The sequence below is a fragment of the Aspergillus melleus genome (genome assembly GCF_016097325.1).
Source record: "Aspergillus melleus strain CBS 546.65 chromosome Unknown contig5, whole genome shotgun sequence".
In the NCBI taxonomy this organism is placed as follows: domain Eukaryota; kingdom Fungi; phylum Ascomycota; class Eurotiomycetes; order Eurotiales; family Aspergillaceae; genus Aspergillus; species Aspergillus melleus.
The window spans coordinates 2272442-2298636 of record NW_025763374.1 but is presented as its reverse complement, the minus strand read 5'-3'; the positions used below and the strand labels follow the sequence as shown (position 1 = coordinate 2298636).

The 26195-nt window shown below is 50.1% G+C and overlaps 12 protein-coding genes across 12 annotated transcripts; 8 read left to right on the top strand and 4 right to left on the bottom strand.

Annotated features, from left to right (window-relative positions):
* Positions 1 to 12: 12 nt before the first annotated feature.
* On the bottom strand, positions 13 to 1717 carry LDX57_009222 (lactate 2-monooxygenase). Its single transcript, XM_046090943.1, has 4 exons — positions 1405 to 1717; positions 1297 to 1318; positions 605 to 1247; positions 13 to 544 (listed from the first exon to the last, which is right to left on the bottom strand). Exons 1-4 carry the CDS (start codon positions 1611 to 1613, stop codon positions 207 to 209), a joined length of 1212 nt encoding a protein of 403 aa, XP_045946918.1. The 5' UTR covers positions 1614 to 1717; the 3' UTR covers positions 13 to 206.
* A 2154-nt stretch (positions 1718 to 3871) lies between these two features.
* Positions 3872 to 4714, top strand: LDX57_009221 (O-methyltransferase; the record flags this gene model as incomplete). Its single annotated transcript, XM_046090942.1, has 3 exons — positions 3872 to 3925; positions 3975 to 4619; positions 4685 to 4714. 3 exons carry the CDS (start codon positions 3872 to 3874, stop codon positions 4712 to 4714), a joined length of 729 nt encoding a protein of 242 aa, XP_045946917.1.
* A 1181-nt stretch (positions 4715 to 5895) lies between these two features.
* LDX57_009220 (putative MFS transporter) lies at positions 5896 to 7599 on the top strand (the record flags this gene model as incomplete). The annotated part of the gene is made up of 4 exons (XM_046090941.1): positions 5896 to 6091; positions 6199 to 6299; positions 6355 to 6502; positions 6554 to 7599. 4 exons carry the CDS (start codon positions 5896 to 5898, stop codon positions 7597 to 7599), a joined length of 1491 nt encoding a protein of 496 aa, XP_045946916.1.
* A 773-nt stretch (positions 7600 to 8372) lies between these two features.
* On the top strand, positions 8373 to 9221 carry LDX57_009219 (putative GPI anchored protein; the record flags this gene model as incomplete). The annotated part of the gene is made up of 1 exon (XM_046090940.1): positions 8373 to 9221. The coding sequence occupies one exon, from the start codon at positions 8373 to 8375 to the stop codon at positions 9219 to 9221; it is 849 nt and encodes a 282-aa protein (XP_045946915.1).
* Positions 9222 to 10209: 988 nt separating this feature from the next.
* On the top strand, positions 10210 to 11064 carry ATF1_2 (uncharacterized protein; the record flags this gene model as incomplete). Its single annotated transcript, XM_046090939.1, has 1 exon — positions 10210 to 11064. One exon carries the CDS (start codon positions 10210 to 10212, stop codon positions 11062 to 11064), a length of 855 nt encoding a protein of 284 aa, XP_045946914.1.
* Positions 11065 to 11490: 426 nt separating this feature from the next.
* LDX57_009217 (palmitoyl-(protein) hydrolase) lies at positions 11491 to 12487 on the top strand (the record flags this gene model as incomplete). Its single annotated transcript, XM_046090938.1, has 5 exons — positions 11491 to 11573; positions 11644 to 11746; positions 11806 to 11859; positions 11934 to 12322; positions 12382 to 12487. 5 exons carry the CDS (start codon positions 11491 to 11493, stop codon positions 12485 to 12487), a joined length of 735 nt encoding a protein of 244 aa, XP_045946913.1.
* Positions 12488 to 12720: 233 nt separating this feature from the next.
* LDX57_009216 (uncharacterized protein) lies at positions 12721 to 13578 on the bottom strand (the record flags this gene model as incomplete). The annotated part of the gene is made up of 4 exons (XM_046090937.1): positions 12721 to 13220; positions 13288 to 13368; positions 13458 to 13476; positions 13537 to 13578. 4 exons carry the CDS (start codon positions 13576 to 13578, stop codon positions 12721 to 12723), a joined length of 642 nt encoding a protein of 213 aa, XP_045946912.1.
* Positions 13579 to 13739: 161 nt separating this feature from the next.
* Positions 13740 to 15787, top strand: LDX57_009215 (putative short-chain dehydrogenase/reductase family protein). The gene is made up of 2 exons (XM_046090936.1): positions 13740 to 14306; positions 14389 to 15787. The coding sequence occupies exons 1-2, from the start codon at positions 14129 to 14131 to the stop codon at positions 15234 to 15236; spliced, it is 1026 nt and encodes a 341-aa protein (XP_045946911.1). The 5' UTR covers positions 13740 to 14128; the 3' UTR covers positions 15237 to 15787.
* A 615-nt stretch (positions 15788 to 16402) lies between these two features.
* On the top strand, positions 16403 to 17317 carry EGD1 (nascent polypeptide-associated complex subunit family protein; the record flags this gene model as incomplete). The annotated part of the gene is made up of 3 exons (XM_046090935.1): positions 16403 to 16410; positions 16821 to 16993; positions 17070 to 17317. 3 exons carry the CDS (start codon positions 16403 to 16405, stop codon positions 17315 to 17317), a joined length of 429 nt encoding a protein of 142 aa, XP_045946910.1.
* A 1426-nt stretch (positions 17318 to 18743) lies between these two features.
* LDX57_009213 (uncharacterized protein) lies at positions 18744 to 19663 on the bottom strand (the record flags this gene model as incomplete). The annotated part of the gene is made up of 2 exons (XM_046090934.1): positions 18744 to 19294; positions 19420 to 19663. The coding sequence occupies 2 exons, from the start codon at positions 19661 to 19663 to the stop codon at positions 18744 to 18746; spliced, it is 795 nt and encodes a 264-aa protein (XP_045946909.1).
* Positions 19664 to 20507: 844 nt separating this feature from the next.
* Positions 20508 to 21468, top strand: LDX57_009212 (TauD/TfdA dioxygenase family protein; the record flags this gene model as incomplete). The annotated part of the gene is made up of 3 exons (XM_046090933.1): positions 20508 to 20802; positions 20858 to 21232; positions 21308 to 21468. The coding sequence occupies 3 exons, from the start codon at positions 20508 to 20510 to the stop codon at positions 21466 to 21468; spliced, it is 831 nt and encodes a 276-aa protein (XP_045946908.1).
* A 3180-nt stretch (positions 21469 to 24648) lies between these two features.
* LDX57_009211 (uncharacterized protein) lies at positions 24649 to 26022 on the bottom strand (the record flags this gene model as incomplete). The annotated part of the gene is made up of 2 exons (XM_046090932.1): positions 24649 to 25864; positions 25940 to 26022. 2 exons carry the CDS (start codon positions 26020 to 26022, stop codon positions 24649 to 24651), a joined length of 1299 nt encoding a protein of 432 aa, XP_045946907.1.
* Between the last annotated feature and the right edge of the window lie 173 nt (positions 26023 to 26195).

Below are 26195 nucleotides of genomic sequence, written 5' to 3'. Positions count from 1 at the left end.
TCTTTCCTTCCGCTTCTACCCCGGAATAGTCAAGACACGCGGCAATGGATCAGGTTAGAAGATGAATGTGATCATCTTTTTTCGATACTGAGTAACTTTATCCTTGATCTTCATTTCTCACACCTCTCCCCTTCTGAATCATATGATAAATATATATAATTTACACTGCCCATCGACCGACCGCCATAATGATACTTTTTGTACTACTATAGCATCGCTTTGGTGTCCCCAGGATATTGAATCTTCCTGATTCTATCTGGGGTGCACTCGGCCACCGTCCGAATTCCTGCTAATCCCATATTCTGCCACAAGTCTGCTAACAATCCCCTCAGTACGGCCTTCGCTCCGTTCTTTCCATCAACAGCAAGGCCATAGATCGCTGGTCGGCCTACAAGAACTGCCTTAGCCCCCAGGCATAGCGCCTTAATGGCGTCAGAGCCAGTCCGAACCCCCGAGTCGAAGAGAACGGTCATTTTGTCGCCAACTGCCTCGACAATTTCTGGAAGGACTTCTAAAGACCCAATCGCACCATCAACTTGTCGACCTGTGCGTTCTAATCAGTTATTTCTTTCCTTCTAACATGTTTCAAGCCGAACACACTTACCTCCGTGGTTGGAAACAACAATGCCGTCGCATCCCGCATCCAGTGCCAATTTGGCATCCTCCACATGCTGAATTCCCTTCAGCACAATCGGACCGTCCCAATTCTTTCGGAGGAAGGAAACATGCTCCCATGTGTGCGGTCGGCCAGGGAACACATCCGAGGTCCACGCTCTAGATGCACCAGTAATATCATCCTCAATCTTGCTCCCGGATTCCTGCTCGAACTTCTTCCGAAACACCGGGTCGCTGAAGCCGATCTGGTTTCCAATCCCCTTGATGAACGGGATGTAAGCATTGTCGAGATCCGCTGGTCGCCAGGCAAGCGACCACGTATCGAGGGTAACAACCAGGACCGAGAAGCCGTTCTCCTTTGCGCGTTTGAGCAGAGATAGTGTAGCATCGTCGCTCATCGGCCAGTAGAGCTGGAACCACCGTTTCCCGTCGCCGTTTGCCGCGGCCACTTCCTCGATCGTGCTGCTGCTGGCTGTGCTGAGGATGTATGGTACTCCAGCCTCTGAGCAGGCCTCCGCTAGCCCAGTCTCCTTGTCATCGTGGAATAGGCATTGCACGCCCACTGGAGCCTGGAGAAGTGGGTTGGGATACTCCTGTCCGAATAGGTTTACCGTGAGGTTTTGGTTATCCAGCTACAACATGGTTAGTAGCTGTTCGCGAAAAGTGATCGAGCAGACAAACCTGCTTCATCATCCTCGGGATCCTGCCCAATATTAGCTACCACGCATCTCAATAAAGCATACGGTGTATAAAGGGCCCGATTGGACCAACAGCTCAAGGATAACTTACAATTTCCACTGTCGAAACGCCAACCGATTACTATCCATCGTCGCCTTCTCTCCCGCACCCCCAGCAATATAATTGTACGAGCGCGCACTCAGCACCTTCTTCGCCTGTTCCTCAAGCAGCCTGGGATCCGTCGTAACGGTCGGCAGAAGGCCCATCGTGGCCCCACGGCCGTAGATCTCCGCTTGATAGTCGCCGTACTTCTCGCCCATGATGATAGGAAAGGCTCTTTCAAATTCAATTCAATTCGGTCGACCGACAAGTATTATGTCCAACAGGATCAAAAATAACGTATTGAATGTAGTATGTACTCAGTCCCAAGTTTCCACGAGTCCGAGGAGTCAACTCCCCTTCTTATTCTCTCGGCACGTGGAACCGATCCGACCGGATTTGCCTCGGGAGATAAGCAAGGATGCGGCAGTTGACGTCAATCGGTGAACGCATCACCAAAACAACATATGTCATACAGTGCTATCGTCCTTCTAGAGGGGCCACTTTTGGTGCTCCACAAGGCTTGGTTAATGGATTCAGCAGGGATATCCGGGTCAAGCTTTCTTATTTTTTTTGAAATAATTCATTAACTTGTTGGGACTACGATAGCTATTTTTATCTTGATTTCCGGGAAAGTTTTACTCGGGCGAGAAGAGCTATGAGGACCACTGCATATACAGTAGATGGTTCAAGGTCCGTTCAATGGACGTGTATGACGACTAGGTTTGACATCACTTGATCTTAATAGATTTAGGACTTGCATGCTCCTACAAATTTATTGTGGTGGCTCGTCTAGTATATACTAAAAAGAATTCAGTTGTTTAGTTGAATAAGGGAAAGCCCTACCTAAAAGTATCCAGGTCTGCTCCACTCCATGATTGTGACTTATCGTAGATGAGGATCAAAAGCGTCTAGAGGGTATTCAGGGAATGGCGAATGAAAAACTGATCCTAAGACAGACACAGCATGGCCAATTTCCTAACATGAGAGGCCACCGCGCTGAGACCCTTATGGCGAAATTCATGAGCCCAAAGCTCAGACAGAACGATATCATCATCCTCCATTGTGTTCATAATCATAGACAATATCGTGAAAAGTAACGCCAGCCATGACAGATTGGCCTCCAGCGGGTTGTCTAGAATTGATTATACTCCCTTGGAAAAGTCGGACCATGCAGCACATGAAATAACGGCGACAGACGCAGAAAGTATTGGGATATCAGATAGTCGCAGCATTCCTGCGGTGGAAGCTGGGCCAGGATATCCCCCTTCGGAACCGGAGGCCCAATTGAGAATGGGAAATGAGAACCTTCCGACTGAGCTACGGCAGGCTCCCCTTGATTAGCAGGAGGGGGACATAGCTCAGTAGTAGGCCTTTCGAAGACTTGATCCCAGCGAGCATGTCCTTCACTGGCGTCAATATCGGTACTCCAAAATTTTTATATCCTATCCCGATATATGGGTAGGGGAATGCTACCTGCTAATTAATACATTCTTCCATTTCTGATTGCTTCAGGCCCTAACCCAGTCAGCCGATGAGTCTATGTCCTGCAAAACATGTTTCGTCCTCACATTCTCTGCACGTCCGAGGTTCACGATGCCATTGGGGTTCGACTCAGGGTCCCAAAGACCCATCCAAACGTCAAAGAATACCGGCATCTGAGCCGCAAGAGCGACGCCTCGAGAAGAGATGGTGTTCAATTTAAAATTCGAATGTATCTCTGCCCCAGACATGACCACTATCGTAGGAATTATATCCGTATTTTCTGTACCGTTATTGCGGCCCGTTTTCCGTGTCTCCAGTAATAAAAATTCAGTATCGACGCCGAAGGACCTAATATGTATTGAGCAAACCAAACCTTTCATTAACCCATTCATCAATGTCCCAGATTGAAAACTGTAAGGTTAAATGCGGGAGCGTTCTCAACCCTATAGCCAATCTATGAGTTGAAGACTCGCATAAAGTGGGGCATTGACACATCTCCGACGCCCTCTGAGGACATCTCCGGTGCCAGCCGATATACTTCGCCGATTCGTCGTCAGATGATTTCACTGCCGGCTTCCGGTGAACATCAATCATACTCATCTTATCTGATTATCTGATTAAGACAGGGAGAGGACTAGAAATACATCGGAGAACGAAGTACCTAGCTTACATCTCCGAGCCAAAGCGAACCAGTGATGTGCGTACACATGCAACTGCGCGTGTCTCGACAATTTGAGCCTCGGAGATGATGGGATTGCGTACTAAGTGTCCAATAATCATTGAGTAAGTGGTTGGGCCATGCACCAATCTGATAATTCGAGACGGTCCTAGCCGGCTTGAGCTGTCCTATAGTGGATGGACCAGAAGAAGCTATATAAGGACAGCTAGCTCCCCGGGAAGTTGAATGAAATATCTCTATCCAGCTCTGCCACAAGAATAATTCTTCTAATTTTTCAAATCCAACAGAGTAACATCCCATACACGTAGCTCAGCGATGGATTCTTACGATCAATACGCGACAGCCTCTAAGGCAACCGTCTGGCATGGTGTAAGCCAACTAGTTCCTCGTACTAGTCTCCCTTTGTTAACACATCTAGGATGGCCGCGAGAAAGCCCTTCAAGCCCATATCCTCTCCCAATGCAGCCTCCGCAACCAACCCGAAGCAATCCTTGCCGAGATCGACCGCTGGGCCACCGAGAAAAAAATCTGCATGATGACCATCGGACCGGAGCGAAGTACCCCAATCATGAACCTGATCAATTCAGCTCGCCCCAGCACCATAGCCGAGTTAGGCGGGTATATTGGCTACTCGGCCATCAAGTTCGGGAACGAGATGCGTCGTTTCGGAGGGACACGGTATCTTAGCCTCGAGTTTAGCGCCGAGTATGCAGCTGTGGCGAATTCGCTTATTGAATTCGCTGGACTGGGTGATTTTGTTCAAGTAATTGTTGGGCTGGCCTCGGAGTCGTTAGGGAAGGTCGCGGAGGAGTTGCAGACGGGGATTGATGTGCTTTTTATCGACCATTATGAGAGGTTCTATCTGAGTGATTTAAAGGCTGCAGAAGAGCTTGGATTGCTGAAGGCGGGGGCTTTTGTTGTAGCCGACAATATTGACGCCCCTGGAGCAAAGGATTACATGCAGTGGGTTGAAGGAAGGGGAGATGATTTCCTGACGGATGAAGGAAGGAGATTCAAGTATGAGTCTCAGAGATTGCCCTATATGCTCCCTAATGGACAGCAGGTAAGTAATGTCATTTATTTGGCTTGTGATATGATACATGTGCTAACTTTAGGTTTTTCTTTCAGGATGCGCTTTTGATTTCAAAATTGATATAAGATAATGTTGCACAGGACGGCTCTAATGTCTGCTAAATTGGTCACCTTGTGTTTTTCTATTGTACTTTCTCTTCTTTTTCGTAGATTCATAACTTCTCCATGAATATGTTTGTTATAATCGATGACCAGTGGATAGTGAATCAAATGATACGCAAAATATGGCCGTATAGTACTCAGAGTAATGTGTGAGACCCTCGACTTTAGGGTCTTCGATATTCCAGAAATTGATAGAGCCCGTCGAGTCATACTCTAGGTTGAGACTACTTTCTGTCATTGTCAACTCAAGCTCGATATTTTGCTCAGGATCAAACGTATTCCACTACCGGCTATGAGTTGTTGTGATCTTCCTGAATTAGCGAAAAGTCTCGAAGCGAGGAATCAATTAGATCTTGGGTTTCAAGGCCGGTGTACATGGGTACTCCGGTGCAGTGTATGTGTGTGATAGGTAATGCCACCACAATTTCGATCAAAACCAATAATGGATCAGCCATGTTTGGTACACACCAAATGGAGAGACGCTACTGCATTATGAAATCACACTGACACACGAATTGTTTGCCAGGATAGCTAGTTCGTTGTAGATTCCATTAGACAGATCCCTTGCTTCTCGCATGAAATTATCCATAGCGCATAATGATCGCATTCCAGAAAAACTACTCCTCATCCAAAATGTCGTCTCCATCTCCTACATCGGCGATCGACGGGAGACGTCCGGGCCAATGATGATCCGGATACGCAGTCTAGGCAAGGATCGGACGGCATTTGAGGTTATCAGATATTCTAGAAGAGCGAGGCCATGCTGGGATGGAATCCTTATTTGTCTTGCAGTGGCGCGATAAGTAATAGGGTGCAGAAGGTGTGACACGGGAAGGCAAAAGGAAAGTCAAAGCCCCCGCGTACTTGTACCCCCCGAATCCCCGAATCCCCCGCCGGTCTCGAATCTTGGCGCCACTTTATCGCACAATTTTCCATTCGCTTATCGGTTCCTTCGATGATCATATCGCGCGATGACTCCGACATGATCGAATTACCAAGCATCGTCCTTCTCTAGATTCCTCTGTATCATGGGCTTTACCTGGGGAGTTGATCGATGAACCTTCTCAATAATCAAGAGAGACGAGTGTTCCTCATTGTCTAGATCTTGTGGCGACTTTCATTTCCATCGGGAAATTATCAATCAAATGGCCATGGAGTCCGAGCGAGAGCCGAAGGTCGACGTTGAGTCACCCTCGTCTGGCAATGCGGTTGTGTCGGCAGACGCTGGTTCTGATATCTCGATGCTCGAAGAGAAGAGAGAGAAGCATTTAGTACGGAAAATCGATCTGCACATTTTGCCGTTTGTGGTGCTTCTCTACCTCTTTAGCTTTTTGGACAGAGGTATGCTATTCATCGCCTCGAATATCTTGTCGGCTTTTGTTTTTTTTTTTTTTTTTTTTTTTTTTTTTTTTTTTTCCTTTTTTTTTTGCTGACATTAATCGTTCTAGTCAACATTGGCAATGCCAGACTTTACGGCCTAGAAGAAGACCTCGGTTTGGAAGGAAACCAATACCAAGTGGCTGTATCCATCCTGTTTGTCACATACTGTGTAGGTAATCAGTCATCTGTTCGAAGATTAGCAACAGCCTAACAATCTAGTACAGCTATTTGAGGTGCCGTCAAATCTCGTCATCAAGAAACTCACTCCCTCGCGTTACATCGCGTCAATTTCAGTAATATGGGGTATTATCGCGACCCTTACCGGTATCACTCAGAGCTACGGTGGTTTGATCGCCTGTCGTATTCTTCTTGGTGAGCCAGACCATCATCTTATTGACCATACACCCCAACTGACAAGCCTAGGTGTTGTGGAAGCGGGACTGTTTCCCGGGTTAATCACCTACCTAACCTTTTTCTACAGCAAGCGCGAACTTGCCCTGCGTACTGGGTACCTTTTCAGTAGCGCTGCCATCGCCGGTGCATTCGGCGGTCTCCTAGCATACGGCATTGGCTTTATGGACGGGATTTGCGGACTCAAAGGTTGGCGATGGATCATGATCATTGAAGGCATGCCGACCGTCGTGCTCGGCGTAATCACTTGGTTTTTCCTTGCCGACGACCCCGACACGGCGTATTACCTGAATGAGGAAGAAAGAGCCCTAGTCGTCCGCCGCCGGGGTCGCTACGTGGGTCAAACGGCGTCCGCTCAGAAGTTCCACTGGGCGGATGTCAAAGAGGGTTCCCTGGATTGGCGAATCTACGCATTCTGCATCGCTCAGTTCGGAGTGGATACTATGCTCTACGGCTACAGCACTTTCCTTCCCACCATCATCAAGGGCATGGGATCTTGGTCGGTGCCTGAGGTCCAGGCCCTCACCATCCCTTGTTATGCAGTAGGAGCCCTAGCCTACCTAGCTGTCGCGTGGCTCAGTGATCGAACCCAGCAGCGTGCACTCTTTACCTGCATTTTCGCCGCTATTTCCGTGGTGGGATACGGCGTTCTGATCTCCGATTCATCTTCAGGGGTGCATTATTTCGGCGCCCTGCTCATTGCATTGGGTCTTTATGTCGCCGTTGGATTGCCTCTCGCGTGGTTGCCCACCACCCTTCCTCGTTATGGCAAACGCACCTTCGCCACGGGTCTGCAGTTGACATTCGGCAACGTGAGCGGAGTCATGTCGCCGTTCTTGTATAAAACAAACGAGGCCCCACGTTATGTTCGAGGCAATGCGGTGACTTTGTCTCTGGTGGGATTTGCGGGCGTTGTCTATGGTCTCATGTGGGTTTATTATCGGGGCAAGAATAACCGCAGAGACCGAGGCATGGAGGATTACAAGGTCGAGGGAATGACGGAAGAGGAGATTGAGGAAATGGGTGATCGGAGCCCTCGGTTCCGATACAGTCTTTGATTCAATTTGGCTGTGGCCCCCAGCTAGAAGGATCAGATTGAGCTGGTGTAGTTATACTACGGAGTAGGCTTTTAGGGGATTTTCGGCTGAAATTCCTTTAAATAACAAGAGCCAGCCTGCTAATGACCTTTAGTGGTGTTCATAATGAAACGCAACTAGCTTGCTGACGAGATCTGAGAGGTCAAAACACTAGAATTCGTGTCGGTGAGATCCCGATATGAAATTTCCCGCAACGAGCAACCCCAGGTGGCTTGAGAGAATTGACCCCACAACCAAATTGCTCTCATTTCTCAGGGTTCTCACGAGCAGAACAACTGCAGGAAACCCGGAATCTCCTCCAGTGCCAGACTACCTTTTAGGGCTGAGAAGATATGAGCACATTTTCTAACCGGTTCGGGGCTAGCGGATGCATGCGATGGTTCGGCTACCAAACTGAGGAGTCCCCGTACGAGCAGTAGCACCTGCTAAGAAGGTACTTGCCAAATCAATGCGCTCATGGTCCAGCGCTTGTACCACCGTAATCTCCAGAAGTCAATTCAACTGTAACATTAATCGCATTCCCATTATATAACATTATTGACCACCGAGTCGGGGCTAGTTAGTCCTTCGCGCCTGTGCCGGGCGTTGCCGTACCGGTATAAACTCCCTCGTCTTACCAGCTCTATATCAAGCAGCTTGGTTCGCTCTTTTCTTGTAATTTCTTTACCCCTTTTTGCACCCTCTCCCGTCTTCTCTATCCTCTGTGTGTCTACAGCACAACCCCTCAAATCACAATGCAGCTCCCTCTTCTCACCATCGCCGCCCTGGCGCCCCTCGTCGCCGCCCACTTCAAGCTCGACTATCCCGACTCCCGCGGAGTCAATGAGGACAAAATGACCCAGTTCCCTTGCGGCGGGCTCTCCGCCTCCTCGGACCGCACCAAGGTCTCTCTCTCGGATGACGGTTCCGCCACTCTGCCCGTCGCCATCTCCCTAGGCCACTCGCAAACTGCCGTCGAGGTCCTCCTGGCCCTGGGCAACGATCCCGGCCAGAACTTCAACGTTACCCTGGAGCCGACTTTCCGTATCGAGGGGCTCGGCTCGTTCTGTCTCTCGGATATCAAATTTGACCAGGAGAAGTTGGGCGTTAATCTCACCGATGGCATGAATGCTACCGTGCAGGTGCAGAGTAATGGTGATCCCACCGGAGGGTTGTATGCTGTATGTGAAATCTTTTCCCCTCCCAGCAGACCAAGTGTGTGTTTCAGTGTGAGCGTGATGCTAACTGTATCTTCCAAACATAGTGCGCCGATATCCAATTCTCCTCGAGCACCAAGGTCGAGCAGCCGTCTTCTTGCAAGAATAACACCGGTGTCAAGGCCACCCCGTTCTCTGGAGCCGCGGCGAAGCGCAATGCCAACGAATCGACCGCTAACGGTGAGGCTCAGAGCGGCGGCTCCTCGGCGTCTGCTTCCTCGACTGGAAGCTCACCTTCTTCGACCGGTGCTGCTGTTGCGCTGGAGACCGCTGCTTGGGGAATTCTGGGAGCTGCTGTTGTTGGAGGTATGGCTGTTTTGTAAGGGATGGTTGGGATCTAGCTGTGAATGGAGAGAGCGCTTGAATGATGGAAAGAGGGGGATATAAAGAAACAAGTTTGAATGAAGAGGAAAAGAATTGAAAAGGTGAACGTGATGAGTGACGAATTAGTACTATCCTGGACGGAGCCTTGATGTATATTGACCGGTTCCTTGTATATATTACCTACTTGATATCCAATTCCATTACCCGATGTTTAGGGAAAACATTGTCGCCTTCCTAAATGTCATGCCAACATTTTGCATCATGACTACAAGTGATGATAAAATTGTCGTCTTAGCAAAAACATCCTTGTCTATTTCTATGAAACGCTGATCACGTGGATTATTTCTTTTAGCGAATTAGGCTCCCGTCGTTCCAGACTTGCCGGGACCTCCTTACTTTCTTTTATCTAGAATCTAGATCAATACTCTTTCACTGTATATAGAAAATGGCCGGGTCAGAACAATTCGAGAAACTGAGGCCTGTCGGTGAGCCAATCGACTCTCCTTAGTTTCTCGCGCAACTACTAACCAATACCTAACCAGGCGGATTGGAGCAATACGCCACCGCCAGACACCATCTACAATTCTTCTACAATGCCGGTGTCACCGCCGATTACACTTTGCCAAGCACCTACGCTCTCCCCGCAAAGGAGTATATCTACAAGGCCTGCGAGACGCTAATAGCCCAGCACCCGATCCTCTCCGCCATCCCGGTGGCCGAGGAAACAAAAGAGCCCTATTTTGTGCGCCTGCCGCAGATCGATCTGAACGGTCCGGTTTCGTTCCATGAGCGGGCCGTTGGGTTTCCGGACGCAGAAGACGCCCAAGATGAGGATCTAGAGGCCTTGCTGAAGATTCAGCATAATAGGGGTTTCGAGCCGCCGTTGCCGTATTGGCGGCTGTGTGTTTTGACGCATAAGGAGGATGAGCGCCGGTTTACGGCGGCGTTTATCTTCCATCATGCGCTCAGTGATGGGGAGTCTGGGAAGGCGTTCCATAGGACGTTTTTGCGCGCGTTGCAGGGTCTGGAGACGCTAGGGGTCAGGGACGGGATGACGGGGATTGTGAAGACGCCGGAGGTGCCACTATTGCCGACTTTGGAGCAGGCGCATCCGCTGCCCCTGTCGTGGTGGTATATTGCGACGACGCTGTTCAAGGCCAAGGTTTGGTCTCCGGCGCGGAATCCCGGGCTTTGGACGGGCGGGAGGATCGCGTCGTCCTTGGAGACTGATGTGCGGCATTTCGCGGTCTCCAGGGCGTCGAGCTCGGCGTTTCGAGACGCCTGTCGCCAGAATGGAACCACTGTGACTGGGGCGTTGCAGACGATTGTCGCGCGCTCGCTGTTCAAGCATTTGCCGGATAGCTATACGCAGTTGGATTGCGCCTGCAACGTTTCTACTCGGAGATGGCACCTCGGTGTCATTACCGCAGACTCCATTGGTGACTGGGTGAATGGCTTTAATGAAACACACCACCGCGCGAACTTGACTCTTCCGACTTTCCCGTGGGAGGAGGCTCGACGGGCTCGCGAGACAATCGAGGGCGTGCTGAACCTGCAGGGCAAGGATATGGCCCCGGCGCTTCTGAAATACGTTGATGATTTCAAAGAAGAGCTCTTCCTCTCGAAGGTAGGGAGGGAACGCGATTCGAGTTTTGAGATCTCGAATATCGGCGCGGTCGGGTTGAAGGGGGCCCAGGATTCATCGATGCCGCGGATGGGCCGCATGACTTTCTCGCAGAGCGCCAACGTCACAGGCAGCGCTATCGCGGTGTCCTCTGTTACTGGTGCAGATGGATGTCTGGTCCTCACGTTTGTGTGGCAGAAGGGGGTCGTGGATGAGGATCTGATGTCATCTCTGATTCCGACCGTGAAGGCGGAATTGCTAAGTCTGTGTGTTGAGCAGTGATTGAGCTGGCACACGATTCTTGCTGTCGGTTGATTGTACAGTATAAAGCAATTCCCTAGATACCATTAATGTTTAATATGTGTTCAGTGTCTTTGAAGCGTTATATAGGGAAATGTTGGAGCCCTCCGGTCGAATACAAGCAGCCTCCACTTCCATCAAGACCCCAACATTCTAATGCATTGGAGCACATCGAAATGTCGTCTGCTAAACAGAGTTTCATCACCTGGAAAAAGAGACGCCAAGGATCATTCATTCTTCTGAAGTTTGAAACTTCCTGAGTCTTGCAGTTGCCTCTTGTCGATAAACGATAAACGCCTAGGCGGTGAACGTCTCAAACAGCCTCGGCGGCAGAATAATCTCCCCTCCCCATTCTTGTTTCTCTCTTCAACCTTCTCTTCTGCATACCACATCTATTTTCAAGACAAAATGGCATCCCGCGCACCTTACATTGTTCCGGCGCTCAAGAAGCACACCGCCACGGTGATCATGGCCCACGGCCTAGGCGACAGGTTGGTCATCTAGAACAGATCTCCAGAATACTGTTTTGCGCCAGCTAAAACAGCAGTCTCCTGCATACAGCGGTGCCGGATGGATGGCACTTGCTCAGAACTGGCGCCGCCGTGGCATGTTCGACGAAGTGGCTTTCATCTTCCCGAATGCCCCGATGATCCCTATTACAGTGGTATGCGCCATTTGACCCTGTCGCAGCGGAGACGAACCTAACAACTGATATATCTATAGAACTTTGGACTGAGCATGCCCGGGTGGTATGACATTGCCAAACTTGGCCGTGATGTAAGTCTGGACCACCTGAATTTCTGCCTGAAGAAGACGTCTGGTCCAAGCTAATCAAATACCGCCGTGTATAGTTGGACTTCGAAGAATCTCTCAAGCACCAAGACGAGGCCGGTGTCCTTCGCTCCCGCGACTACTTCAACACCCTGATCAAGGAACAAATCGACCAGGGCATCAGCCCTTCGCGAATCGTGCTGGGTGGTTTCTCGCAGGGCGGTGCGATCTCCCTCTTCACCGGAATCACGAACAAGGAGAAACTGGGCGGAGTGTTCGGTCTGTCGTGCTACTTGCTTCTTAGCGACCGCATCAAGAACTACACGCCGGAGGACTGGCCGAACAAGAAGACGCCGTTCTTCATGGGCCACGGCTTGGATGATGAGGTGGTGAAATACGAGTTCGGAAAGATGTCGTCTAAGGCGCTGACCGATATGGGGTTGGAGGATGTCAGCTTCAACTCTTATCCGTAAGTTATCTTCCTTGTTTTGCTCAAGGTGTGTTCGGTTTGCTGATACATGACTACAGTGATTTGGGCCACTCGGCCGATCCCGTGGAGATCGAGGACCTTGAGAAGTTCCTGAAGAAGACAATCCCTCCCCAGGGTGAGGGTGAGGCCTCTGCCGGGTTATGACTTGACGATCGCAGTGGTAGCCAGAGTGGAGGTTTGTTCGGGACAGCTTTGAAATACAGCCTCGGGTTGGGTATTATAGTCTTGTTAGCGGCTGTTTTGCTCTCCAAGTATAGCTCTAGAGATAGAGAGGCTGTATCGAAGAAACAACGCTGAAAATAAGATGATCCATCATTCTAAAACCCCTTCTAGGTCGTTTCCACGATCAATCCGTAAAAAATCTATATATACCAGTCTTACTCGCCCTTCTCCGCCCGTTCAATCGTCCTCTCAATCGCCGCAATCATTGCCTCATTATTCTTCATATCGAACGGAATCATGTGCCTCGACCCATGATCATAAAACTCCGCCTTGGCCGGATCACACAGACTATACAGCTGCATACTCGACTCGTACAAATAATCCTGCTTCCCGACAATATTCGCCGTCGGGATGCTCAGCGCATACTTCTCCCCTGGCTGCAAGCTGATGACCTCCTGCCCGGAGCTCTCGAACGGCGGCGCCGCGCAGATAAACACGGCGGCCTTGAACAGCGGCGTCGGGTGCGTCTTGGCGTGTTCGACGAGCATCGAGAACGCCAGCGCCGCGCCCTGCGAGAAGCCCATGACCGCGTCAAAGGGGCCCTTCTTTTCGATGATCTGCAGGACGTGGTCCATTGCTTGCTTGAGTTCTGGGCCTGGCGCGGCGTCGCGTCGGTAGTGGTTGTAAAACGGCCCGTCGCATATTCCCGCCAGTTCTGAATTGAGATCTATTAGTCTGGGGTGTTTGTTGTTGAGAAGGATGTAGTGATAGTGAGGATATACCCGGCTCTACGGGCGCTTGGACCCGTCCATCAACATATTCGAATTGGTGGCCCTTGTCGCTTAGGGGGTGGCTTAGTCCTCCTGTTTATAGATTGAAGATGTTTAGTGTTCATGTCCACGGGCCCTTATTTCTCGTTAGGGCGATAGAGCGTAGAGAGTTACTCCGGTACCAGATTGGATCTCAAAGATCTTGATTTGAAAATCAAGTTAGCGTTTGGGTGTCAAGAGAGGTTGGCCGGTTTGACGTACTTCCCCGCTTGTGCCGGCGCCGTGTAAACAAAGGAACCGCATCTTGATTTTCTTGTCGGGCTCAGAGATTCAAGTATTCTGTTCAAGTGTTTTGTCTGCACAGTGTGAAGGAGCAGGTATGGTCTTCGAGTTTATACTGTAGAGAGAGAGGGAGAGAGAAGCGGTGTTGTGGTTATCATGTGGCTGCGAAAGCACGGGATCTCGCTAACCATAAGCTGCATGCCGAACTGCATTCTTCTTCTTTCCTCCTGCAATCCAGGACTGGTCCTTGGAGATTATCGCGACTGCGCAGATCCGATATCGCTATCACTTCAAATGCTGAACGATCTTGTTGACGACATGATGAAATAGATCACCTCGGAAGCACCCTTTACGATAGGTGGAGATGCATCTGGACCTCGGTCGCTTTGATGAAAATCACCGTTGTTCCACTCTTGTATCCCCCCTTTTCAGGATGGCGGGAGAGCGGCAGCTTCATGCGCGTGGTCCATTAACTTTCACCGCGAGGGATAAATTGACCATCCATCGCACTAACCTTTCAATTTTAGAGTTCTTTTTTTGACCGCCAGTTTGTTCCTTGATCATTGATCTAATGTCTTACGCATACTTGGCTGGATCCCTCGTTCGCCATGCCTTGTGCCATCCCGCGGATTTCTACTCCAGTGTCGGGCCTACCGTCAATGAGCTGAGCTTCGGCCTGTTGGGTTCTTCCTTCAAGCCGCAGCGAGATATAGGCGATCTTTCTGGAAAGATCGTCTTTATTACAGGTGGTAAGGACTTTTCGCCCCTTGCCCTATGCGTGTGCTACCCCATCAATCGACCTACGTTGCTAACTGCTCTCGGCCAATTCAGGAAATGCCGGCCTTGGAAAAGAAACCGTCCTTCAGCTTGCCTATCATCGTCCGTCTCGCATCTACCTGGCCGCTCGGACCGAGAGCAAAGCGCGCGACGCCATTGCCTCGATCCAGGAGATCCTTCCGGAGCCCGTCGACATCAGACACATACTGCTCGATCTATCCTCATTCGAGTCCATTCGCGCAGCGGCCGAAAGATTCACCACGGAATGCGATCGCCTGGACCTGTTGATACTGAATGCCGGCATCATGGCCACACCCCCAGGCGTCACAAAAGAGGGGCTTGAGATTCAATTCGGAACCAACCACATCGGACACTTCTTGCTCACCAAACTACTGCTTCCCACGTTGAAAAAGACCAGCGCCAGTGCCGTCCCTGCGCTCGATGTCCGGGTCGTGACGGTCAGCTCCGTCGGACACAACGTATCGCCATCCTACGAGGTTATGACGTCTACGGAGGCCCTGCAGGCGTCGGGGCCGTTCGAGCGGTATGGCGCTTCCAAGGCTGCCAACGTCTTGTTTGCGGCCGAGCTCGCACGCCGCTATCCGCACATTCTCTCAGTCTCTATCCATCCGGGAGTGGTGTCGAGCGACCTGTACAACCACACGAAGGAAGCCGGTGGGTTTTCTAACATCGGTGCTCATCTCACCTTGATGATATCCCGAGGGGTACGCACGGGGGCGATGAATCAACTCTGGGCTGCCGGAGCGAAGAGAGAGTTGCTGACCAATGGGGCGTATTATGTTCCTATCGGGATTCGCGGGTCGAGCAAATATGCAGACGACGTGGAGATGGGTCGGAAGCTATGGGAATGGACCGAAGCTCAAATCGCGGAGGTATCCTAGACTAGTACTGGCTTGTAGAAGGGTAGATCCTAATTTTTATGATGTTATGGTTGAAGAATGAGAAGTATTCCCTCCAACTGATGCCAATAAGGGTCCAGACAGTCGGATTACCCGATTGGGATTAAAACACCGAGTGGAGGCGAGATGGGCTGGGCAAAGGCTCAGACACTTCATCGGAGCAGGGCATCGTCGGGATAGCGTAGAAAAAGAGCTCATTTGTGTGCAAGAAATACTGTCCAGAATCCAGGGATGCCTCACATCGTGACCCCGGACAAGGGTCAGACAGGCGTCGGCAGCGTGTCGTCGTTAGGGTTTAGCCGAGCAGCCTCAAGATCCCCTCCACAACGAAATCTCGTTGATCTCCCCAAACGGCGAACTTCATATGAAGGAACCGTGATCAACCTACCTGGAATGCAGAGATAGATATCTAGACAGAAATCAAATAGAATCCAATCTTCACCGTCGTAACGCAGTCACCATCGTAGTCAAGTAATCCCAGACCCAAGCAGGTGAACTCCCCACAGTCATCAATCATCAATCATCAGCCACACTTTCCCACTAACAAACGGGAACGTCGACACTTTCTCCTCTCCTCTCCCACTCCAACTTCATCACCACCAGCTCTCGGTAGGTTGCCCAATACCCCCCCTTCCCTTTCCCTCTCAGACACTTGCAACAACGACTCCGATCAGTTGCAACCAACGTACGTTGTTGCATTGACAGTCTTCCTCCCCCTCAAAGCTTGGCGCCCGCACACATCGAGCCAAAAGCCTTACCGAGTTTCGAGTTCCACAGATCCGGATTATTGACGTCTTGCTTCTTATCCCACCAGGTTTCCTCTCGACTTCATCCACCCCCTCTCCCCCCCCTTTTTTCTCTCGAAAACCGTCACAATGGATCAGGCTAAGTTGGCTCGGATGCAGGCTAGCGTGCGGATTGGTATGTTTTATTTTCTTTATCTCGTCTTTTTGCTTTGATGGTTTTGTGTCGTGAGCTTGCAATTTCGATGCGTGGGAGGATGAAGGGGACGATGTGATCGGTCGGTCTGTCGGACGACTCGGATTTTCAATTTGGATCGAATGCGATGGTCAATATGGACTGGACTGGATTGGACGAGGAGAGGGGAGAGTCGCGACCAGAGACGTCGGCTCAGCTCGTTCATTGAAATGGTGGAGTTCGTGAACTGAGGTGTCGCTTCCGCTGAGACTGTCACCTTCGCCTTTGAAATTGCATTGGATCGGAGTTCTGCTTTTCTGTTGCTTTTATGCGATCTGCAATCATGATTTACGCAATTCAAGGTCCTATAGCTAATCCGTCTCTCTGAATAGGGTACGTATATCGATTTTCTTTCATACTGTCTTTCCCTTCGATTCTTCTCGTTTGCGACATCTCCGACCGCGAAGATACCTGAATTCCCAGTTGCAATGCAACCGAACCCATGTCCTATGCATTCAATCCACCAACCAACCCAACATGATACCTTCATATCATACCCCGACCTGCGTCAAATCCAACCCAACAACCACACCACAGAACAAACCAACCGATCAGAAAAGACGATGCAGAGGCTAACGCATAACACAGAGGCAAGGGCACTCCCCGCCGCAAGGTCAAGAAGGTCCACAAGTCGTCCGGCGCCGACGACAAGAAGCTCCAGGCCACCCTCAAGAAGATGAACGTCCAGCCCATCCAGGCCATCGAGGAGGTCAACATGTTCAAGGAGGACGGAAACGTCATCCACTTCGGTGCTCCTAAGGGTATGTCTAGCCCAACCAGCATCCCTTTAAACCGTTCCACCAATCTCGCAAACTAACACAACCGAAAAAAAAACAGTCCACGCCTCCGTCCCCTCCAACACCTTCGCCCTCTACGGCAACGGCGAGGAGAAGGAACTCACCGAGCTGGTCCCCGGCATCCTGAACCAGCTGGGCCCCGACAGCCTGGCCTCCCTGCGCAAGCTGGCCGAGAGCTACCAGAACATGCAGAAGAACCAGGCCGGCGCCGAGGGCAAGAAGGACGACGAGGAGGATGATATCCCCGATCTGGTTGAGGGCGAGAACTTCGAGAGCAATGTCGAGTAAATGTTTTCTTTAAAAAAACGAAACTAAAACTAAACTGAGTTCACGGTTCCGGTTTTCCCTTGAGCAAAAAATTTTAAAGTTCTGTGTTGAATGAATGCATATTTATTAGCTTGTCTCAAGCCCCGCATTATGTTGGATATGTAGGTTTTGAAACTGTATGGTTGAAACCTTTCGATATGTGCCTGCATCTATCTAAAGCAGATCATAATTAGAGACACTGGCCAGCGGTCGCGACAGAGCTATATCTGAAGCACTTTTACTACTACATAGAGGGTATACCTTGCGTGTGTTAGAGCGTTTAGGTCCCAAGCTATCTCAGCAATATGTCGATCCATTTGGAATCCCTAAGAAGGTCGGCTGATCTGTGTAGATGCTCAAACTACCTGACGCCTATCAAATACACAATGTTATTTCACTTCAGTAGTATAAGTATTATGCTAAGAACATAGTACTCTCCATCACTATAAAAATTAGCCGAGATTATCTCTGCTATTTGTACTTCAGTTTACAAATTCCTTAGACCTCAGTATGCATAGAAAAAATATAGTACTGTGAAGACCATCTCTGCATTTGTGTATAGATATGGGACAAACCTAGAGTGCTAGGGGGAAAATCTATACCGAGACTCTAATTTTCTCCCCTATTGTTCCGCATTCGGATATTGTTATATGTAACGAAACCGCATGATGGGTCTAATCAAAAATGGCAGTTTGCAGATGCAGGAGATAGCCAGTATCTTATTATCAGTGCTGTTACAGGGACTTATTTGACTGCTGATAAGCCTTATTCGTACAGTACATAATATATCGAATATGGCATACTCACATCTCTAGATGACCATGAGACAAACAACTTAACTCTAACCACTGGTAGCTTGGTCTCTCCCACGAACAAATGGGCGAGATGGACAATCGAGCCGGGCCCGACTCATGGAACCTATATGTTCGTACTGCGTCAGTTAATATAGAGAAACTAAAGCTAATCCTTTGTAGCATACGGAGTATATTCGACATATCGGTGGGTTTGCTCCAAGGTGTTGTTAGATAATCGGTTAATCAAGTGTCTAGTTGAACGTTCCCCCTCCTGAATGCGTCGGGATGAGGAGCGAACTTGCTACGAATTCTGAGCCATCCACGTTTCTCCTATTTGATGGCACCTGATGGCTGCTCGACTTCCTCTCCTTAGAGTTTTTTGTTCATACGGCACGGTTGGTTAGGAAGGATGATCAGATTGAGATGCTTAAAGACTAATAGATGCAGCTAGTGTAGCAATCCAGGCCTTTGACGCGTTAATTTTATTGACCAGTCCATGACCGCGTATCTGATATGACCGATTTATGTTGACAAGGCACATTCATATCTCTCAAACCTTTGTATATAATGCGAATGAGCCAACTACCTTTGATAAAAAGTTTTCCGGTAGGAGTTTACTCCAATACCGATGGGTCTGCTTCGACCTCCTGGTCAAAATAAGGCTGAAATGACAACCACATCCGATTCGGATTTCCTCGCCGTCTCTGAACCCACTCCGCCACTTCATTAGGGATGCGGAGTTTTTCCCAACCGGGACCGGATGCCGCGTTGGCCATCAGCTGGGCGTGACAGCAACGGTCGAGAGATATGAACAAAAATGCGGCCTCGTCTGGCGTACTGCCGCAGGTGATCAACCCGTGGTTCTGGAGGATGACACTTCGACAGGAGCCCAAGGCCTTCGCAATTCGTGCCCCTTCTTCGGCAGTGAGAGCTGCACCTCCATACCGGGGGTATACCGCATGGTCCTCATAGAATTTGAGCGCATCTTGGAATATCATTTCAAGCGGTTTACCAAAGCACGAAAATGCCCTCCCGTGAATCGAATGGGCGTGACAGGCTGCATTCACGTCCGGGCGAGCTTTGTGAATCTCGCTGTGGATGGCAAAGGCAGCGACGTTGAAGGGCTGCTGAGCTCCTCCGGGCAAAACGTGTCCGTGCTCGTCAGCTAATACCAGATCAGAGGCGCGCATCATGGCAAAATGTTTGCTCAATGGGTTGATCCAAAAGTGTTCTCCTCGGGCGGAACATGTAAGCTACGGTATGAGCGTTGTACGTCGTAGCACCACTTACTGGGATTCACTGGGTCCCTTAATGAGATGTGTCCCGAGAGGCCCTCGTCGTAGCCCTGCCGGGCGAGGGCACGAAACGCAACCGCCAGATGCTGTTTTTGATACTCGCGTTCATCCTCCTTGGAAGCGAACTTTGGCGGTCCACGAATTACGACTTCTCGCGTCTTGTCGCTGCGGAAAAGAATGTCATTGAAGTATTGTTTGTTTTCGGTTTTGGTGGATCTCGGTAGGTCTCGAATGGACATTTTGGCGGGAGTGGAAGGCTCCCTCGCGGAGGATCGTACCACACAACCTAAGGCTCTCCAGCTGTAAGTCAAATAGCGCGGTTGTACACAGTACTTGACTCGAGGAGGCAAAGGGCGCACCCGGCACGGCCGATACATAGCTACCATGGCGGTTTGACTGGAGTTGCACTGATGGGAGTCTCCGGCAAAGGATTTTAGCACTTACATATAGTCACAGGTGCACAGATCTGTTTTTCGTTACATCTGTCCTCCAGCCTTGCAAATATAATGATGGACACTCCGGAGTATATGCAAGGTGATAGTGGCAGCATTGTGTTTGACTAGCGGTGAGGTTTAGGCCCATCGTCCGCAAACACATAACGATAAAGCGAGAAAAACTGGCATTGCATAGCCTCAGATGACGTGACTACGTGTTGAGTCCATGTAAGGGATTGGTTGAGATGCGTGGAAAACAAATGATCTGAGGCGTTACTTTGTTCTCTTCTTCAAGCCCATCGCAGGGAGATAAATAGATCAGTAAGGGTTCGAAGACGAGAAGCTTACCCTCTGTGCCCACTTCTTTTAATTCAACCATGACTTTCCCATGCGCATCTCTCATGAAAGGTCCTCTGAGATCTGCTGGTCTCCTGAAAAAGTACAGGTCTTTTAAAGTCACTCCTCTCATCGGAATGGAGTTTCCCGATACGAACGTGGTGGAGTGGATGAAGGCGTCAAATTCTGATGACCTGCTTCGTGACCTCGCTATTACCAGTACTACCCTTCCATCTATCCACGTAAAGAGTATAATTGACTTACTTGCGACCCAGTTTCTCGCCGGGGGGTTGTCTTTTTCCGGGCTCAAACTATGCTCACGGATGACTTGCAGAAGCAGTTGGCTCATCGACTCGGAGTCCTTACAGCCAAACCGGAATCATCAACTCTGCATGTTCACCCCCTCTGCAATTTCAACAAAGATGAGGATAAAAACATCAATAGCGTGACCACCGATCGATCGAAGAACCCCGCGGAGAACCGACACAAAATCCAAGCAAGCAGACGCCACGGTGTGCGAGGTAACTGGCATATGGACCTTGGTTATGAGCCGAATCCAAGCGATTACACCATTTTGAAACTGATCGAGCTGCCCGAATCGGGAGGAGGTCCGTGGCGTGCTCTCATTTTGTTGGTTCATCGCCGACTGTGCTAATGCCGTAGGCACGATGTTTGCATCCTCTTGCGAGATTTATGATCGTATTTCACCCGCCTACCGGCAGTTCCTGGAAGGTCTCACCATTACCTGCTCACAGGGAAACTACCACAAGATTTTGGCAGAAAAAGGATTTGAGCCATACTCTGCACCCCGTGGATCGCCGAACAATGTTGGCGCACGTTTCGAGGCAGTCCATCCGATGGTTCGCACCAACCCTGTCACAGGCTGGAAGAGCCTTTGCAGTGTTGGTCATCATTTTTCCCATGTCAACGAGCTAACGGCAACCGAAAGCACACGTCTACACGACTGGCTTTTACAGATACTGGTTGAGAGTGACGACTGTCAGTTGAGACACCGCTGGTGTAACTCTTACGACATTGGTAGGGCTTCCCCAGTCGGCCAAGCAACCCCAGAAAAGGAAACAAGGGACCCACGATGGCTGACAAATGGCATAGCAATATGGGATAATCGATCGGTATTTCATAGAGCGGTTGTTGATTTTGAGGGTATTCGCACGGCGCGTCGCGCGGTGGGAATAGGCGAGAGGCCTTATTTTGACCCCAACAGCAAAACCCGGCGCGAGGCTATTGCGGAGGAGGAATGTGGAGAACCCTAAGCTGGCTGCTTCACTAGCCAATGGTTGATTATAAGCACGGAGCTGATTGAGAAGGCGCAAATGACCTACCTCTCTTATGCAAGGGATAACTGAGCACAGGCGCTGGTGAAGATGCAAAATATCTAGAACCAGGTCCCGGGTCTATCCCTACATCTACCACCCAAGCACATATCAATTCACTTTCGAATAAAAGCTCCCATCTGAAACTGCCAAGTACGAGAGTAAGTGCTCGCGGGCTACATCCATAGGCATTCTCTATATTTAGCGACATGTCAGCGATGAGGGGAGAAGCCCTTGAGTTAGGCGACGAACAAGAGCCCCTGAGTCTAGAAAGGAGCCATGATAGCAATTCTGGAAGTAATAAAGTGGCCATATATGTGGCTTACCTTGGTATGTCCGGCTGACTCGCAGGGGATGCTTGACTCAGGGGACTAACCGCAGCGTCCAGGCGCCATACTGGCAAGCTCGGATGAGTCGACCGTGGTTGCAGTATACGAGATCATATTCTCGCATTTCGAGGCCGAGCTAAGGGGTATTTGGCTACTGGTCGCATTCAATCTGGGATTTAGTGCCTCGCTTCCGGTGGTACGTACTTCGTGTTGTCTCCGAAAAAGCCTGTAGTAGGTAGGACTGCTAACCGCAGAAATCTTTCCAGTACGGTACCCTGAGCGATAGCTACAGCTACAAACGTGTTCTTCTATGTGCGTATTTGATATTTGGCTTTGGGGTGTCTCTGTGGTGCGTGTTACCCAGCTTTTGTTACAGTTGAAAAGGACCGCGAAGATAACTGGGAAGCAGCGCTGTCAGCGGATCAATGAAATGTCTGGTGGTGGGACGAGTGGTTACAGGCGTCGGGGCAGCAGGGCTAGAAGTAATTATTTCTGTCTTGATTAAAGGTAAGACTTTATGCCAAATGATAGTTCCGGATTGGTTCTGACTCTGACAGACATGGTGCCGCCCAATGATGTTGCCCTCATGAGGAGCTACACCAACATTGTGAAAACAATCGGTCGTGGTATTGGGGCACCACTAGGGAGTCTAGTAACGCAGACTGTTGGGTAGAGGTGGTTAGTTTTTCCACTGCGTCGCCATAGAACATTGACAGACTTCTCTAGGTCCTTTGCAGGGCGCCTACCGTTCATTATAGGTTCTGCTGTCCTTGTGAAATTGTACACTCCGGAGTCCAGTAAGTCCGAGGACGAGGAAAGCAACACCTTTAAGAAATCGAAGGCTCTCGATTCCCCGGGGATCGTTACCTTTTCTTTGACTATGACGATGTTGGTTTTAGGACTTAACATGGAGGGAAGCCGCTTCCTCCAAAGTGGGTGTCTCGTCGGGGCTGCCATCGGTACGGGTCTACTTATATGGGTAGAACTGTTCATCGCAGACAACCCATTGGTCCCGCTGCACTTGACTCGCCTTGTCGGGTCATTCTGGGTAGTCCAGCTGCTGGCATTCTGGGCCCGTGATGGGGTAGATAACTCAAAACCTTGGTTTTATAGATCCTCGGTGTTGATGTCTCACAGGTTCGGTCAGTTATCTTTCCATACATGGCGCGTGTCCATGGCATGAATGATGCATCTGCCTCGCTTTTCATTGGTGCTATGAGTCTCGGATTGTCCTCTGGCGCGGTGATCTCAGGTCTCTATATCAAACGGTATATCTTCGATCGCGAGAAATGCGAACCAGTCCTGGTTTCATTGTTTTTAACTGTCCCAGGTTCAAGGAATATTTCACGATGGGCGTTGTAACTCATATTATGAACATCGTCGTGTCATTTGCGCTATACACCTCTTGGGCCGGAGGCACTACTCCTTGGGAGACCTTGGCAATAGTTCCCATCAGCATGGCAATAGGTATCATTACATCGATCCAGTTTGTTGGATTGACGACACTGGCACCTGAGGATGTATCGGCGTCGGCCATTGGGGTTTACTATCTGTGTCAGCAGATGGGCGTAATACTTGGCGCTTCCAGTTCTTGGAATGTCATATGGAACCGATTCACCAATTCCATGCTGCACAAAATGGAAGGCGATTCGGATGTCAAGGTGCATTTTTGCGACACGGCAGTCTGACCTGGCCTTCGTTTTCTGACAATGTCTGCCTTTTAGGAGCAAATGATATATCATGTGATGAACGATCGGGAATATGTTTCGAGTCTTCCGGCTTCCACCCAAGCGATCATCCGCCGTTGTTTACAGTCCGGGTTTAAATTTGCCCCATGTGAGTACTTCGCGACTTACCTACAATGACCAAGGTCAGGAACAAACATTCTAACATCAGAATCTCCTTAGTACTGGCTCTGATTTGCTCCCTTCTAATGTCTCCATTTGTCATCATTGGAACATACAGGAAGTTTTAATGATGAGGGATGTTGTATACAGAGGACCATACATATCATACCATGCCGTTGGGGGCGTTTTTGATGTGCTCTCTCTCTGTTTCTGTCTCCCTTCCTCGCTGTCTTCCGAGTCTGGTTTTGGTACGAGGTGATTGACATGTAGGTTCAAGAGTATGACTCCATACTATACCTATGAAGTACGCCGTACGCCTGTGCATGTCGTAGTTTGAGATTAGCGTTTGGAGATCCTCTACTAACGGTCACGAATGTAGACCGATGTAATCGAATGAATAACCATAACTAGCTAGGTAAGTTGATCGGTCGGATTGAATTATTTTAATACCACTCCACTCCCGTCTCTTCTCTCACTCCCCTCTTTTCCATATTCATGCAAAAAAATTAGATCGAATGCAACAATTTAAATCGATTATTTCCCGAGCGCCTTGACCATGCCATGAATCATATAGAACAGAATAAGATAGAAAAAGAAAAAAGAACATGTCTGATGATAGGTGTTCAGGACAGGAAAGAAAATAGCAAAGCGGCAAGAGAAGAAACACGTCGAGCCTGGTAGCATATAGTCCCTGTCGACCATGGACACGGTTTGTAGGTTTCCACCGACCGGAGGAGTAAGAGATGTCGGTCACTGGGCAAGATCCTGATGTTTTTTATCCCCACGCGAAGGGACTGAGAGCCGGGTTCGCTTCTTGATAGTCATGACCGCGTTTCCGAGAGTTGAATATGTCTCCGTCCTCGCCGTACCTGCATAGGTGATGCTGTATTTGTTTGCAGCTTTCGAGAGATACCAAGGTTGATATCAGAGGCCAATGACCCAAATTAAGATTCTTCCTTCAATCCACAGATATCCGTCCCCAGGAATCGATCAAGCATGTTCCAGAACCGCCAGTAGGAGTTTGATTTGTCGTAATCGAACGTCCCGTCCTCTTTCAGCTGCGGTCCGTCGCCGACGATATCGCCCGTGAACCAGCTAAGGATAGGAATCGAGCGCAGGACCCGCTCCGTCACCGTCGGCTGAGGCGGCAGGGCCTCGGCGAGAGGTCGCAGCTTCGCCCTTCGCACAGTGGGAATATGCGTCATGAACTCGGACTCTGGTTTCTCCTGGGGAGCTTGAACGGGAACGTCCTTGGGGACGTTACGCTGGTGAACCGGAGACGACGAGGTGTTCTGGTTGTTGATCGTGTCGACACCCGTGGCGGTAGCGGAGCTGGCAGTGGCGGTGGACGCGAACGACGCATCCTCCTCGACGTCTGGCACGGTGGATAGATTGTTCATGGCAAACGACCTGGGGAGCGTCGAAGCGGCGCGCTCTTTCCCTTTCTGCGTCTGCAAAAACGTAGTGGAATGCGAGGTCGTCAAGGTCCGCGCCGGGTTCGTCTTGAACAACGCCGACGCATCTGTCTTCCCAGCAGCAGCAGTAGCAGGAATCGGCGCATCCTCCGCGGGCCCCTGGCCATGATAAATCTCACAAATAACATGATGTCCGTCAATCTCCTGCGGCGAGTAAAAGCAAGCCCGATCGGCCGCCAACGACGAGTCAAACGTCACCTTGATCCAGTGATATCCGCCCGCATAGCGCTTCGATTTCCGATTCGCATCCGCCGACAGATTCGTGCGGATCACCACGTCCCCACCGCTCAGCAGCTGCGCGTACCCAGCCGACGAGTTGGGATCCGTTCGCGGATAATCCTCACAGATGAAGCCGCCGGAGATGCGCTCGAACTTGTCAATGACCTTCCACTCCGAGTCCTTGCTCTTGTAGCCGTAGAGGATGCACTCGGTCGCTACCTTCTCGGTCTGCTTGCGCTGGCTGTCAAGGTTCGAGGAGGATGACGACTTAGGCAACGTGTTGGTGCGGCTCTTCTCGTCTTCTTGCTGCTGGGCGAATAGCCGTCCGAACTCTGCGACGTTGGGGTTCTCGCGCTTCGCGGGCGTGCCGGTGCGTGTTCGAGAGCGGGCATGTTCGTAGCGAGCATTTCGTCGTCGGCCAAAGGGTCCGGATTCCTCGGGCGGTCGTCGTGGGTTGCGGGCTTCGCTGTTGATGGGTTAGTTCTGTCGGATCCTCTCTCTTTTTTGTAAAAAAAGACAGGGGTAGAAAAGAGAAACTCACTCTTTATAAACATATCCCCACGGCAGAAGATTTCCCTTGTCGTCTTTTGCGCGCTCCTCGGGGGGCACGAAGTGGTACTCCATGCTAGAGGAAATGTAGACTAGGTGTTTGAAAGTTCGAAAAGGAAGAAAAGTAGGATGAAGAGTCTTGAAAAAGACAGCAAAAAAGGATCGCTAATGGTACAGACAATTGGGCGGGTTGGTCAGGAAAAGCGCTGATCGGGGTTCACTGCGGTCCAAAACTTTTGGCGGCCATA